Genomic DNA, 15,236 nt, shown 5'->3' with positions numbered 1-15,236 from the left:
GATTGTTTTGGGGTTCTCAAACAAGCTTAACATCTGGTAATCTGAAAGCAGGAATTGGAAATTAAATACAATATATTTAGTCAATTAACTATGAAGTCATCAGCTACTTTTAACTAATATTGCATTAAATTCCCAATGAAAAGGGTAAGAGTAAAGAAGTCAAACTTGTTTTTTTTTTAATTTTGGCTTTTTTTTTTCTTTTTTTTTTGCTGTTCCTATTTGTGCAGTTTATATATTGCAGGCAGCAATTTTAGGCCTTACAGTGTGCTAAGCTCCTGCACTGTAAACTATCAAACTATCACATCTCTATTTTAGAGAAATTTCATGCAGAAGAGTATTTATGTATTACCACTAGGGAACAGGAAATTGCATGGAAATGCATTACCTACATCTAGACTATATTTTGTACATGGATGCTGAATATCAACTCTGTGACAACATTCTCAGGTGGAATGCTATGCTGAAGGCATGAAGTTGAAGATGAAGACATGAAGATGTAGATGGGGGCAGAAATGTTCAAATTTATTGTTCTAGAGCCTAAATAAATAAATAACATTATAAATGCTGGTATTATGATTGATAATAAACAATAACAAGTGTGACAATGTTCTATTGTTCAGGAAAGGATCATTTTTATTGGGGTTTTCAGGAAACATATTACTCTTAGATAATATAATTTTGCAGTATGACTCATGAGGTTTCCAGGCAATAATCCATAGAGGCAAGGAAGCAATGAAAAGTTATATAATGACAGTGAATGTTGGAAGGAGAATGACCCTTCCTTTTAACACTTTGTAGGTTACACGGTTGAATAACATTGGGATGCCTAACTGCAATAATAAAATACTGCCACTGCATCCCATCTTCATCACCTTTATGAATTCACACTTTGCTGCTTCACTTTACTTATGGCAACCTGAGATTGATGACTGACTGCTACTTAAATGTTTAAACTTACATACAAAGATTCAGTATGCAATTTTAATTGCATGGGAATAAAATTAATTCAGAACTTCAGATGTTTCGACTTACATATTTATTTCATACAAACTTATTTTTTCTGAAATTCTAACTATTCTTTCAGTAGCATTAGATCCATATTATATTGTATTCTTATATAAGAATTTATACAAAATACTAACAAAGAGCATTGTTTACTCAGAATTTAAACAAAATATTATAACAGTGTAATGTAATCATAAATGCACTAAATGCAGTAATCACAAATACATACTTTTCACTTTATATTGTATATTCTTTATATAAACTATATGGCACTTATGTTCCAGCACTTCTGATGGTGGGAATGTTTTTCTCTTGAATGGTTGGTGCTAATTGTATATAACAATGAAAATAATAACAATAAATAAATCTTCTTTTTCTTATTTCTTTTTTTTTTTTTTACACCCATCCAAAAATTGCCTCATCCTAAAAGAAAACGATTAAATATCTTGGTTAAGAACATCTTGTTAAAACAAACAAATGCACTGAGTATTTCTTTTCAGCATATATCAAGTTGAAAAACTTTAATTTATCTATCTGCAAAATCGTAATTTATTAAGAGCCTTCTATGTGTGCAGATATATTTTGCAGAATATACAGTATAACTGCAGAATATTCTGCGCATATTGTAGAAAAGCCAGTCTTACTTCTTATCCAAACCCATTGCATAGTGTGGTGAGAGTGAAATGAAAAGGAGCTTTTTTTGAATGAAATGCAAAATAATAATGTTTTAAGCCTTAGAAATGAAAGACCATTAAAAAGAAACTCAAGCTGATTTTCCCTTAAATCCCTGGATTATAAAATGAAGGAAAGGAAAACACACTTTGGCTGTCAAGTTTCCACTATACAGTCTACATCAATAAGGTAGATTTCTAACATTTTTATGGAATCTGTTTCCTGACATAATCTGCCTCGAAGGGCCGATAGGCATGGAATAAAATTGATCCTCCCTATGTATCTTGGTAATATGGTAATATTTGATACTAACAGAGACTCCTCCCTAACATTAAAGTATAATAGGAGAAATTACCATAAATAAACAAATTTATTCCTTGGGATTTGCACTCAGCAAATATTAATACTATATTCTACAAATTCAAATAATGAAAAACAATTTGACTAAATAGTCTCCTTCTGTTAGCAATCAAAAAAATGAAATATGGTAAACAATATAATTTCAAAATGTACATGTTTGGAATCTATAGTTTCATGCTAGACATATCCATGTCTTGGGTCTATTATAAAAGAAAATAATATCTTTCAATTAATAAATAATATCTCTTGAGGAAACCATTATGAAAAATTGCATCGACAAAAGTTCCCTTAGTTTATTTGGAATAAAAGTGTATATACCACCTTGGATGAAAAGGCAAACTCGTAGTATTTTGTAACAGCTTTAAAAATCACCTACAGTAGCTGTTCAATAACTTAATCTTTTTTACCATAATATCTACTTTCCTAGTGCCACGCATTCCATTGTCATTATTGACTTTATTACTGACATTTATTTGTCTCTGAAATTAGCTTTGACCAATGTAAATACATGTGGTTGGGCAAAAAAAGTGTTTCCAAACCAATTTTTTATTATTGCTACAAAATAAGGGGGTGGGTACAATTATTAAAAAGGAGCACAAAGGACCTAACATGCTATACCAAAAGTGGAGTGAAAATTACAGTGGAAAATAATAAAATGCTAGAAGATATACAGTAAAAGAAATATAAGTTAAAAACTAAAACTATATACAATATACAAAGCAATAATGTAACTGTAACCCAAAGTATTTCTACAAGTAAATCTAATGAATGGTTTCCATTGGGCCAAAGTGTATAAATGCCATATTTTCATATATTTTAATCCTATTTTGTCATTGAAACAAAACTTGTTTTACTTACTGTGTCAGTAAAAGAAATTTCACTTTGCAAATTCTGATTTATATCTGTACCTGTATAAGAATTTCAGATATAGAATAGATTAGATTTCATTTTATCCTGCCTTGTATTTTTGGTCAATTCAAGACAGTGTACATACTTAACACCCTTGTCAGTGGTGGGTTGCCCCCGGTTCGCACCGGTTCTATAGAACCAGTAGTAAAACCAGCGGGAGGCTCCGCCCACTGATCCTGACATCATCAAAATGCTTCTGTGCATGTGCGCGCAAGCAAAGCGAGCGCACGTGGCCCCACTGCAAACTAGTAGTAAAGGTAAGTAGAACCCACCCCTGACCCTTGTGTCTTATTTTCCTTCACAAAAACTCTATCAGGTGGATTGGGCTGAAAGAGAAAGATTGGCCCAAAGTAGCCCAACCAGCTTTCATGCGTAAAACTAGAACTCACATATTCCTGGTTTCTAACCCAGCACTTTAGTCACTACAGTGAACAGTACTTTGTTTTATGGGGGAAATGACTTTCATAATCCCCATTAAACAATGTATAGTATTAAAATTATATTAGATAAAGATAAGAGAACACATTGCACATCACTTATAAACCTGTTTCTTCAGATTTGTTATTCTGTATCTTACAATCCTATTTGGACTACTCCATTTATTTTCACAATTTATCTGATAAAGAATTCAGATCAATAGGAAACTTATCTCTTTGGTGCAATATTGTGCAAAATCTAGTAATTAAAAAAAGGCATTAGAATCAAGCGCTTTCAGCTAAATAGAGTTTAATAAGTGAGCCACAATTAAAGCTCTGGGAAAAAAGGAGCTACAATTAGCGATGAAGTAACATAATAGTGCCTTTTTAAAAATGCAAATTATAGCCAAAGATAATTGCCAATATATAATTTCTAATGAATGATGACAAATGAGGAGAGGTAGGGAGAATTATTCATATCCATTCTTTCCTCTGAAGATATAAACAGATTTTTGACAAAACAGTTCTTCTTTTCAGCACCAATGTATGACAACATGTTTTAAGTGGAAGTACTGTATGTCCATAAAATCCATTTTTAGTTAAAAGAAATAGAAGTGCATTTAAACAGTATAATTCTTATTGTAAGAAAGCAATGCAGGACAAGGCTGCAAGGGACCCTCCTATTTCAAGAGCTTTGACTCCAACATAGACTGCATATAGCACTTATATTGTTAGGTAAACAGGATTAGAATCAAGATCAAACACTAGTAAATATGTTCATCATGCACAAATTGAATTAAGATGCATTATAAACATTAGTTCACTGGATAACAATTTTTTTCAAAAGGTTTTGCTTCCTGAAAAAGTTTTGGTGATTATGATAGACTCCTCAAACTGAATACAAATATAATTTCAGAATGTCTGTATCACGTAGGAATCTTGAGAAATATGAAATTAATGTTTAATTACTATAAAGTATTTAATCACATAATGTTTCTGACATGCTGTATGTGTTCAACAGGCTAAAAGTATTTTACTGCTGATGCATCTTGCTGCAGCATCCAAAAATAGTCAGCCAACATTGATGGATTCCAGTTGCCCTGATATTATTTTTTCCATTGTGGCAATGTTCTAGTGAAACCTTCCACCATGTTTGTCACTGACTGCACCTAGATATTTGGGAAAGAAGTTCAAGTGTGAATGCAGAAAAAATGAATCTTCAGTGACATGTTACACTTCATGGTCTTGAATGCTGTACGTTTATCAACCAGCTGAATGTAGTTTGCTGCTCTATAGTTGCCAAGAAAATTCTCAACAAGATCCTTGAATGCTTTCCAGGCGATTTTCTCTGGCCCCACTAACACATCTTCAAATCACTTATCAATGATGATATATCTAATCTCTAGATCAACAAAAATGTTCTCCTTAATCTTGGCATCAGTTATTCTTGGAAACATCTGCTCAAATACAAAAAGCCTTCACCATCCTTGTTCATCGCTTTCACAAAAATTTTCATCAGTCCCAGTTTTATGTGAAGCACATCTTTGTTGGATCAAGAAGCAGTTCACATGCCACATTTTTCTATAGTGGAACCAAATTCTTTCGGAGCAGCCAGGTTTTTTTAATATAATGTGCCTCTCCTGCCCGACTGTTCCATTCACATATATAACAATAGTACTTGGTATATCTGATATGTCTTCCAAGATATGTCTTTTTAGATTTACATAGATATTCCAGTTGTACTTGGTGTACTGGATGTGCTTCAACAAATTCCATGTTTTCGTATAGGAATAGCAATAGCACTTAGGTTTAGTGCTTTACAGCCCTCTCTAAGCGGTTTAGAGTCAGCATATTGAATCTGGGTCCTATGCTTCTTTCATCTGTGCATCATTTCGAGACCGCCTGCTGCCACCGACGACCTCCCATTGACCCGTGCGCTCCCACAGAGAGGGCCTCCTCGGGGTGCCGTCAGCCAAACAGTGCAGGCTGGTGACCCCCAGGGGGAGGGCCTTCTCTGTGGGGGCACCTACCCTCTGGAATCAATTGCCTCCAGAGATAAGGAGAATCCAAGACCTCGGTGCCTTCCGCCGTGCCCTTAAAACCTTCCTTTTCCAGCAAGCCGGGCTGGCCTAATTTTTTTTTAAGTGTTTTTAAGTGTTTTGTTTATTGTTTTTAATCAATGGGGCCAAATTTATATATGTATATTTTAACTGTGTTTTAATATTTGTATTTGATGTTTTTACTTGGCTGTTCACCGCCCTGAGTCCTCAGGGAGAAGGGCGGTATACAAATTCAAAATAAAATAAAATAAAAAAATCATAGCCAATAAGCTGAAGCCAAATGAAATTTTGAAATTACAGAAGCAGAAGATTTCTATAAAATGGTATGATAGGTTAAATTACAGATCATGATTAACAGCCAAAAATCTATGACATGCACCTGTTGAACAAACAGAAAATTATTTGTAACTCAGAATAGATAGTATCTTATGATACATTTATTTATTTATTTTTATTTTATTTTATTTTATTTCTATACCGCCCTACTCCCAAAGGACTCAGGGCGGTGCACAGCCAAACAATAAAACACATACATACAAAATTTAAAAGTAGAATTAAAATCAAATTAAATAGTTTTGGCCCAGACAAATTAAAACCCCGAACTATTTAAAACCAATTTTAAAATTTGAATATATAAAATACTAAAAGATGGCATAATGTATTAATATTAAATTTCTACCATGTATAATATGGATTGTCAATTCCTTTAAATTTATTTTTATTTCTTAAAAAAAACTGGGTACTTGTACTAGTAAAAATCATCCCAAAGCATTTCATATACAATAAAGAAAATAAAAAAATGTAATCTGGCTAGCTGGTATTGTTTATCATGTTAATAATTCAAAGAAATATGAAGCATTCCAATTTACCAGCATTCATTTGCAATATTCTGATAAATATTCTGCTCTCACATAGTTTACAAACTTAAATGTTACTCTGAGCAAAGACAAATTGAAGAAGGGAATATGTCAGTATAAATTTAATCAGTTAACACTTAATGGATTGGTAAATCAGTTTCCTAAAACTAATTAAACTATGAAGCTAGAAATTCAAATTAAGTTGGTAAGCTTAATATTGTGTTACTTTGAATTGTGCAACAGCAACACAGCTTTAATCTAATGGAAACTACATCAATAGAATGTCAGTTTTAATCTTTGCTTCATTTTCATATAATGAAATTCTGCATCCAGGCCACCTTTGGATGAAAATTTTTCTAAAATTACATTTTTCTAAATCAGAATCAGCATACACAATGAATTATCAACAGCATACACAGTGATTATCAATAAATCACACATATGTTGTATAGAATCATCCTTGTTCTAATTTTACAGCTGGAGATTCTTTACTATTATATTTTGTATTAAATACTTATTATTTCATGAGGATGTAGCTTTCCTGTGCATCCTTCATTTAATGTTAAAGAAATGACTATTTATTTATTTAATATGCTTGTACATTATTGCAATTTAAAAATATCTGAGTAGTTTAAAATTGAGGTTAATAAAAGGCTAACAAAATTATAAAAGCCTATTTTAAAAACTGCAAAAATTTACAAAATAAAGTAAAGCATACATTAACGGAGAGTAAAAGCAGCAATTAAAAGTTAAAAATATCACCCCAATATTTACACATTAAAAAGCTTGGGAATTTTTTTAAAAAAAATCTGCCTTTATCAAATAAGCAAGGCAATGGCAGTTGAAAACAGAAATCTTTTCTGTCAACTCTGTGATCAAGGCTTTTCGATTTTAAATCTCAGGCATTCTAGCTGGAAAAGTGCATTTAGAATGGGCAAATCCCCAGGCAGCTGATTCTGAATCTAACATCAAGGACCAGGCCAGGAACAGCTCTGCAAGCCAACTGCTCTACACTGATTCTCTTTGTTTCTCCCTCTAATCCCTTGCCAGTTGAAAGCATGGAAAGTACAGCCAAAATATTGCCTTTCTGGGGAGAGAATTCCAAAGCTGAAAAGCTACAACTGAACAACCTTCCTGCTAGTTACCCACTCTATCCACATAACAATGAGGGAGAGCAGCTAAAGCAGGCCATTTGAGATGGCTTTAGGATATAGGGATATACAGGAAGCAGCATTCTTTCAGATATTACAGTTCCCAGCCATGAAGGGCTTTATTGCTCAAATACATTAAATTAGGACTGGAAATGAACAACATATCAGGGAAGATCATTAAAAATGTATTTATATCACTCAGTTCTTATCAACACTCTTGTCCTCATACTTAGGAATTATAACAACAGGAATTCTAAACCATCATCTATGTGTTATAGTAAACTAAATAAGAAGCTAGTTAAACGTCCCTGTCCTACCTTGTATGGTCAAAGGTTGCTGAGAATTCTTTGCAGCATCTACTTGGATAACAAATAATTAGATGTTAATGCCATTAATGTGGGAACAATTCAATTATCTTGGCCGATTGTGGGAACAAAAACTAAACAAAATTAATTCTTATCAGCACTTGAGAATCCTAGAGCTGTTGGTTTGATTGGAAAATTGGGAAACCTTCTTGAAGTAGAAAATGGCAAATAACTTATTTTATTATTATTAATTATTATTAAATGTACAGTATATGCTGCCCAGTTCCCAGCCATTGTGGGCAGTTATGCTGCAAGAAATACAATTAGCAGAACAAATCAATAAAGAAACCACCAAATCAAATTATTTATTTTGAAATGCATCTCATTCATCCTTAAGGCATGGAATAATGAATGCCAGTTATGAATTAAAAAAAAAACAGTTTAAGAGAACACTTAACTGCCACATGTCAAATCACACAAGAGTTATACTACTTCTAACCAAGGAAGATTTGCATAAATATGCAAGAATAAATTGTCTATCCCCTTGTTAATCAGGCAAAAAAATCTTGTCAGAATTAACTCTATTCAGAATTGCTACTCCACATAATGAAAAAAAAAGGTGAGAGAAAAATTAGTGATGAGTCAATGCTCCATTCATCTCACTGCAGTAAAATGATTAAAGTATTGGGCTTGAACCTGAGAAACCCAGATACATAACAATTCTTAGCAACTGAAGTTCCAAGATCTGATTTTGGGCCAGTGATTATTTCCTAGCCCCACAATTTCCCAAAAGTTGTGGGGGGAAAAATGAAGGAGAGAGCTCCACATACATCACTTTCAGCTTCAGAGAAAAGGCAGATTATCAGTTAAACAAATAAAATAGGCATTTATTCTCTGAAGGGATAATTTATAGGGAGAAGATTGCTCTGATGGCTTCCTGAGCAACTAGAACAGGTGTTCTAGATTGCATGGGAAACCTACTTGAAAAAAGAAATCCATAGGATTCTGTATCAAGTGCTCTGTAGCATTGTGATGTTTTTATTGGGAAGCCATAATGGAATAATTCAGATTAATACACAACCAATCTAAATTTCTCTATAGATTGGCTTCCACTCAAATAAATGAACGTTAATTTGACCTGTTCACTTTTATGTGCACTAAAACATTATCACATTAAAAAAAATCAAGGCTTGTTTCTACTGTTTCAGAATGCAGGATACAGAATTGTGCTAAAAAAGCTTCCTTCAAGACAAATGCAAATGCTTATAACTTAATGGACTGCTTTTCTAAAGGTAAAGGTTCCCCCCCCCGCACATGCGTGCTAGTCATTTCTGACTCTAGGGGTGGTGCTCATCTCCATTTCTAAGCCAAAGAGCCAGTGCTGTCCAAAGATGTCTCCATGGTCATGTGGCCAGCAAGAAGCTGAAGCACGGAGCGCTGTTACCTTCCCACCAAAGTGGTCCCTATTTTTCTACTTGCATTTTTTACGTGCTTTTGAACTGCTGGGTTGGCAGAAACTGGGACAAGTAACAGGAGCTCACTCCGTTATGCGGCACTAGGGATTTGAACCGCTGAACTGCCAACTTTCTGATCAACAAGCTCAGCATCTTAGACACTGAGCCACTGCGTCCTCACTGCTTTCTTACAGGTTGTTTTTTACTTCTCAGCCTCACATACCCATTCCTCCACCTCAGTTTGGGATTCCCGAGTCTTCCATGCTTAGCCTTTGAGCCCAGATAAGATAAGCCAGTTACTTTCACCTCCTGAGGTTACTTTCTTTACAAATATGAATGTTAGAAAACCCTGATAATGAAAAAATGAAATTCAAGAGCAGATTCAACCAGTTTGTACAATAGCAGATTGATGGCTATCTATTGAGTATGCTTTAATTTGGATTCCTGCAAAGATTCAAGTCATTACCAGTACATAATTTCAGAAGCTTTAAGTGTACTGTAATTAACATTAGATAGACTGGACAACAGCTTTTTGGTCTAAAGGAGGAAAAAGGAGATTTTGTTTTCAGTTTGTAAGATAAAAATTAATTTGAAAGTCCTTTTTAACAAATGCATTTTGTAAAAATTATGCTCAATTATCCCGCAACTTCTCCTTGTGAAAGGAGTTCACTTGTTACTTACCTTCAACTGAAAAATGAAAATTAGACACCAATCTATTCCTAAAGTATCCATTTTCTTCTACCATTTTAGAAATTACTTCAAATACTTCAAGCCACACTGCAGACTAGGGGAAAAAAAGTTATGTGAGAAACATACAGAACCATACTGCTTCATGTATCAAGAATTTTCTCTCTCTCATTTTCCCTACTCCAGTTCTAAATCATTTCCTATGAACCACCATCTCTGAATCCCTTTTGGCCAGCCTTAGGGCAATTCAAAGAAATATGTATACTTGGCAAAGAAACCTAAAGTATGTCTATGCTTATCTCAAAAAGTTTGTTTCCCTCATAAGGATTTTTTTTTAATGCAATTTGGGTCTGTGTTAACAATATAACTCAAAAATCATTCCTCAGCATTTTAATAGTAATATGCTAACTTTAATATGCTAGCTAGCAATGACATCAAATACTATTTAATTCACATGCATTTTAAGCCAGGATGATGACATGTTCAAAGCCACCACTGTTTGTATGGGGTATGAATTGCATCACCATCAAGGAAAATAAATGAACTCTATGAGAATCTAGCTATAGTTTTGATAATGAAGGCATTGTCCTGCTTATTCTTTGATCCCACATAAGCTTTTAAAACATTCTGTTAAAGTTAATAATTGTTCTTATTTCAAAATAAGTATTTCTGACATTTGACTATATGAAATTTGAGTTAATTTGTTTATAATAAAACAAATAAAAATGTTTGTGCACTTTATTAAACTTTTCTGAGAACCTAGAAAAACAGTTACGATGCAAAATGATATATGTCTTCCTACTATTAAAGTTTAGGTAGAGAGAAGTTATTGTTTAACTATGTTAAACTTAGTCAGGACTTACTCCACAATTTATGTGTATAACCTGCCTCCAAATGTTTGGAAAGTATGCCTCATATTATAAAAATGAGGCTGGGGGATACATGTAGACCTGTAACTTCAGATTCCCCTAGATTGGAGGAAGGAATTTAACTCTGAAATCAGCACTTCCATCTTCAGTAGGCAGCATTTTACATTTGTCACAACTAAATTGTCATTATTCCTTTAACATGTTATTTGAATACTGAAGCAGTATACAATGAACAAATATGATTTGTTCAGAAAACCATTTTCAACCACAACTGAGACCCAGTGTACTAGCCAAAGCATTTTTCAGTGTATTACTATTGCTATTATTCTGATGTTCTACCTTTTTCTTTTGTTCCCTGATCGTTTCATTAGCGTTTTCTTTGGACGTAGAGAATTCATACTCATCAGCTCCACTCTCTTCAAAGCCACCTATTAAAGTAATTTAATTGTATTTATTTTGTGATTCAATTTAAGCTACTGTGATCGTGTGGGTGTAAAATATATGTTTTCTTGTTTCATTATAACTGAGGTGTATGTTTAGGTGTTGATCTTAACAAACTATTTTGAAAAACCAATGCTTCATATCATTTGAAAGCAGAATTATAGGTCTTCCAGAGGATATAATGTTTTCGTATATCACTCATCTTTTCCTTCATATAGCAGCTGAAACTAAAAGGAAGATGAAAATCAAAATGAGGTAAAATGGAGGGAGGGATTCACTATGCTGTGTGTTGCTAAGGCAGTAACCTTTTGACTTTCTAGAGCAAATCAGTTTTTAAAAGCTCATTTGTATTTTTAGATATGCTAAAATTGTTCTTTATGTCTGCATCCTAGATTATAACTAGTGATCGACATGAAAGCTTATATAATGTTAGGTTGTACGTTTTTGTTATTTAGTATATTAGAAGTTAATTTGGAAAGCAAAAAGTAGAAACTTATTCAGTTTTTAAATTATGAATATTTTTTACTTTCATGAAGCATTGTTTCATGAACATTGTATTACATTCTGAATAAGTAATTTATGTATTTTCTCCTTCAATCATCCAAAGCTTATAACTAACAGTAATTGACATCATTTTTAAAATAAATTTTGAATGTGTAAGGTTATGGTATGTGTTTGGCTGGATTTTAGAACTTCTAGGGTATTAATAATATCGATATTGTTTCTCTTGCTAGTTGTATTGTTATCTGTCATTTGTAGCCTGAGCCTACTAGATGTATAAGCTTTACCTATCAAAATTAAAGTTCAACATATCTGGAAAATGCTAGGTGAGAATGTCTATTGTACATAAGATACAAGTTCATCTAATATCATCTGACTTTCTTTATGGTTTGTCCTTTTTAAGCTGGCACATATCCTTATAAATCTTTCTAGAAAAAGAATATTTGAAAAAAATGGAAAAATGAGATAATTTCATGAATAATTTTGTTTAAATTATTATTTTTCTTTTCCAAAGTAGCTACTTTTCTTGTAGGCTTAAAGAAAACCAGCATTTCTTTATTTTTTTTTACCAGTGCTCTCAACTTAAAAAAAAAAAAATGAGGGGAAAATAGCTATTGCATGCGGAGGGGAAGGAATAATAGTTGTTAAAAGAAATAAAAATCTGCTGGGTATTAAACTAGGAATTTTCTATTTTAAAAAGTGTTTTAACCATAATGTTATATTGACATTCCTAATAAAGCTATTTTAGAAAATATTAGAGATAGCCAGGGCCATTTTTTTAAAAAAAGAATTTTTACTTTAGAACTGGTTGTGCTGCATGGGGATGCATTTTGCTATGTTATGTTTATGTATATAAATTCAATTTAACCTCGTGGGTATATAGACATAAACACAGATATATATCTATGAAATATATGAGTTTAGTAAAGCTCACTCACAGGAAGGAAAACTGTTGGCAATTGCTTTATTGGAGCTGTGAGGGAAAAGCAAGAGGGGAATTGTGCAGTTGTAAGACACAGTAACCTGCAGTCTGGACTGAATTATTATACAAACTGTTGCCAAAGTATCTCAATCTGGACAGGATTTTCTTAAACCAGTTTAGAGTCAGATTTGCAGGAGAACAGGACAAGAGCCATTTGAGGGTGTGAAGAAGATATGCCCTTCATGACAAAGTAGGCCATTTTTTCTATGTCAGAATTTCTCAACCTTAACAACTTTAAGAAGTGACTGGGGAATTCTGGGAGTTGAAGTCCAGACATCTTAAAGTTGCCAAAATTGAGAAACACTTATCGCAGCCTCAGTAGCAACCAAGAAGGAGGAGAAAAATCCACTTGCTAATAAAAAATTCATAGTGAACCTATCCTTGTTCACCACTTATGTAACATTACCGGATTGAACACTCAGACATACTGTAGGTAGACATATAAATGACCCCACAAAAAAGGTGCCAGGAATTACCATGTCAGCAATGGACAATCCTGAATAGGATTTACACCTCACATGACATCTGCCGGGACACTCTGTATAAATGGGGCATAGTGTCCTCCCCTCAGTGTGATTGTTGGGTTCCATGTCAAACTATAGACCACATCGTGACCGGCTGTAAACTGAGGGCATATACCAATCCAGTCTCTGATTTTTTAAAAAATATAAACAGTGGTTAGATGGCCTAGACTGTGGTATTTGAACATAGATCTTTTTAACATTTATATTTTATTGTGTTTTAATAATCTAGGTGAGATGTTAATACATACTGCTGCTCCATGTATGATATGATATATGCTAAATAAATAAATAAATAACTGGATTGGCTGGCCACCATGAGATTGGCCCGTTTGGGGGAAAATACGTGTATTTTAAATTAATGGTTCTTATTCACAGAAAGAACAGGGTATTTAAGCTTTAATCTGTCAGTCCTCCACTGTATTGGCTTCTGCTGCCTAAGAGCCATTTGCATCTGGAAAGCAGCAGTTTGGGGAAATGTGTTATATCATATAAACGCTGGGTTGTGCTGATAACCCATGTATTTCTGAGTACCAGAGGTTGTAGAATTTGCTGCCCCCCTTTTGCTTCCCCGGCTTTTCTTCCTTGAAGGGGCTATTTTAGAAGCTTCTCGGCCTGGGGGCTTGGCCATACTGATGTTCCAGCCTTCACTCTGTGGTTGTCGACGTCCAGTTTGGCTTCCTCGGACTTGCACCATCCCAGGTCCCAAGCTTGGGTGCCTCCTTTGTCTCTGAGGGGCGACACCCACTAGACCTGTTTTGTCCAAAGTGGCAGAAGAAGCTTTGTCAGAAAGGCAGGAATGGAGGTCCTCCTGGGCTGCTTTTTTAGGAGGACTTTTGCCACCAGAACGAATCTTCGTGCCACAGGGGTGTTTCCCAAAACGGGTGACATAAACAACTGGGAAATGCTGCCGGCCAAAGCGAGGCCCAGAATTGGGCTTCATACTGATACGAGACTAGCAAGCTCTGAGGCGCATCCTCCCACCTGATCACTCACAAGATCAACCAGGAGAGTCTGGACTGAACTAATAAACCAGGAGGGGGGGGGAGAGGCTCAGGGCGAGCCCATGAAGGCAGCAGGGAGAGCAAAAGTTGTAGTGCCTGCAGCATGAAACGAGAGGAGAAATAATACGCTCGTTCAATAACAGGAAGCCTGAATGACTCATACTGCAGTAGCAATGAGTAAGCAACTTACAGTATCTGAAAGAATGAGAGGGAGAGCATTTTAACATCCACATTTTTAGCTGACATTTAGAATATCGTCCAGGAGTCAGGGTTTCAAACAGAAGAAATCTGAATAATATTTTTAAAAAAGGCTATATGCTAGTCCAAAATGGAACAAGGTAGGTTTTTCTAACACACACACACCCCCCAATTTGTTCATCTAATAAATTATATTGGAAATTAAAACATTTATGCTTTAATAATAGTCTTAATAGCATGTCTATATTTAACTCAGGAAATAAAGTGCCTTACAGGGAACAATAATTGATATGGAATGGGAAACACAGGAATATTAGGCTACTTATGATATTCATGGAGAACCTGGGCTGCCAAAAAGCAATCATGGAAAAATAGATGCTTTACACTTTTATTCTGCTGTCAATTGATATGAACTTAGAAGGGGCAATAAATTCTCAATTGTTTTAAATGTTTCTTAAAGCTTCACAATTTTGTACACTATTCAATAATGTTGTCCTTCTATAATATTAACTCTACCCAAAGCTTTCAAGAGGCATTTGCAGCCGGGAGCCTCATCTTATGGAGAGATGACCAAGAGAGGAGAAAAGAATATTATTTTAATAATGTGTAAACTAGCAGAGGACAACCTTTTACCTCCAAGATGCCCAAGTTTATAAAAGGATTTTAACGAAAGAGCAGAATAAAAGGGCTGAACATGATTACTCCCTATGCAACTAGGGCTTAAGAAAAGCATAGTGAAACTGCCAGCTCCCATTTAAGTTAGTCTTTCTCAACCTTGGCATGCTGGCTAGGCAATTGTGGGAGCTGAAGTCCACACAATTAAAGTTGCAAAATTGAGAAACAC

General features: G+C 34.3%; 1 protein-coding gene across 2 annotated transcripts; it reads right to left on the bottom strand.

The window, feature by feature from the left end:
• Positions 1-607: 607 nt before the first annotated feature.
• C2H5orf47 (chromosome 2 C5orf47 homolog) lies at positions 608-14,159 on the bottom strand. Of its 2 annotated transcripts, none has more exons than XM_034405374.3 (6): positions 13,725-14,159; positions 11,085-11,173; positions 9,871-9,973; positions 7,748-7,789; positions 2,896-2,945; positions 608-1,428 (listed from the first exon to the last, which is right to left on the bottom strand). In XM_034405374.3, exons 1-6 carry the CDS (start codon positions 14,131-14,133, stop codon positions 1,402-1,404), a joined length of 720 nt encoding a protein of 239 aa, XP_034261265.1. In that variant the 5' UTR covers positions 14,134-14,159; the 3' UTR covers positions 608-1,401. The 2 variants fall into 2 exon arrangements, with proteins under 2 accessions (XP_034261265.1, XP_034261274.1); XM_034405383.3 differs by having other exon boundaries at positions 7,748-7,786.
• Positions 14,160-15,236: the final 1,077 nt, after the last annotated feature.

The sequence above is a fragment of the Pantherophis guttatus genome, chromosome 2 (genome assembly GCF_059756535.1).
Source record: "Pantherophis guttatus breed Tessera chromosome 2, ASM5975653v1, whole genome shotgun sequence".
NCBI lineage: Eukaryota > Metazoa > Chordata > Lepidosauria > Squamata > Colubridae > Pantherophis > Pantherophis guttatus.
This window is presented reverse-complemented; position numbering and strand designations above follow the sequence as displayed.

Bases quoted from the DNA above. Each gene is read 5' to 3' on its own strand.
- C2H5orf47 (XM_034405374.3), bottom strand. From the start codon at position 14,133: ATGAAGCCCAATTCTGGGCCTCGCTTTGGCCGGCAGCATTTCCCAGTT. The intron at 2,946-7,747 runs GTAGGACAGGGA...ATTCTTATACAG, and splicing joins GCAACCTTTGACCATACAAG to GTACAGATATAAATCAGAAT. The intron at 1,429-2,895 runs GTAAGTAAAACA...GTTTTCTTTTAG, and splicing joins AAATTTCTTTTACTGACACA to GATGAGGCAATTTTTGGATG.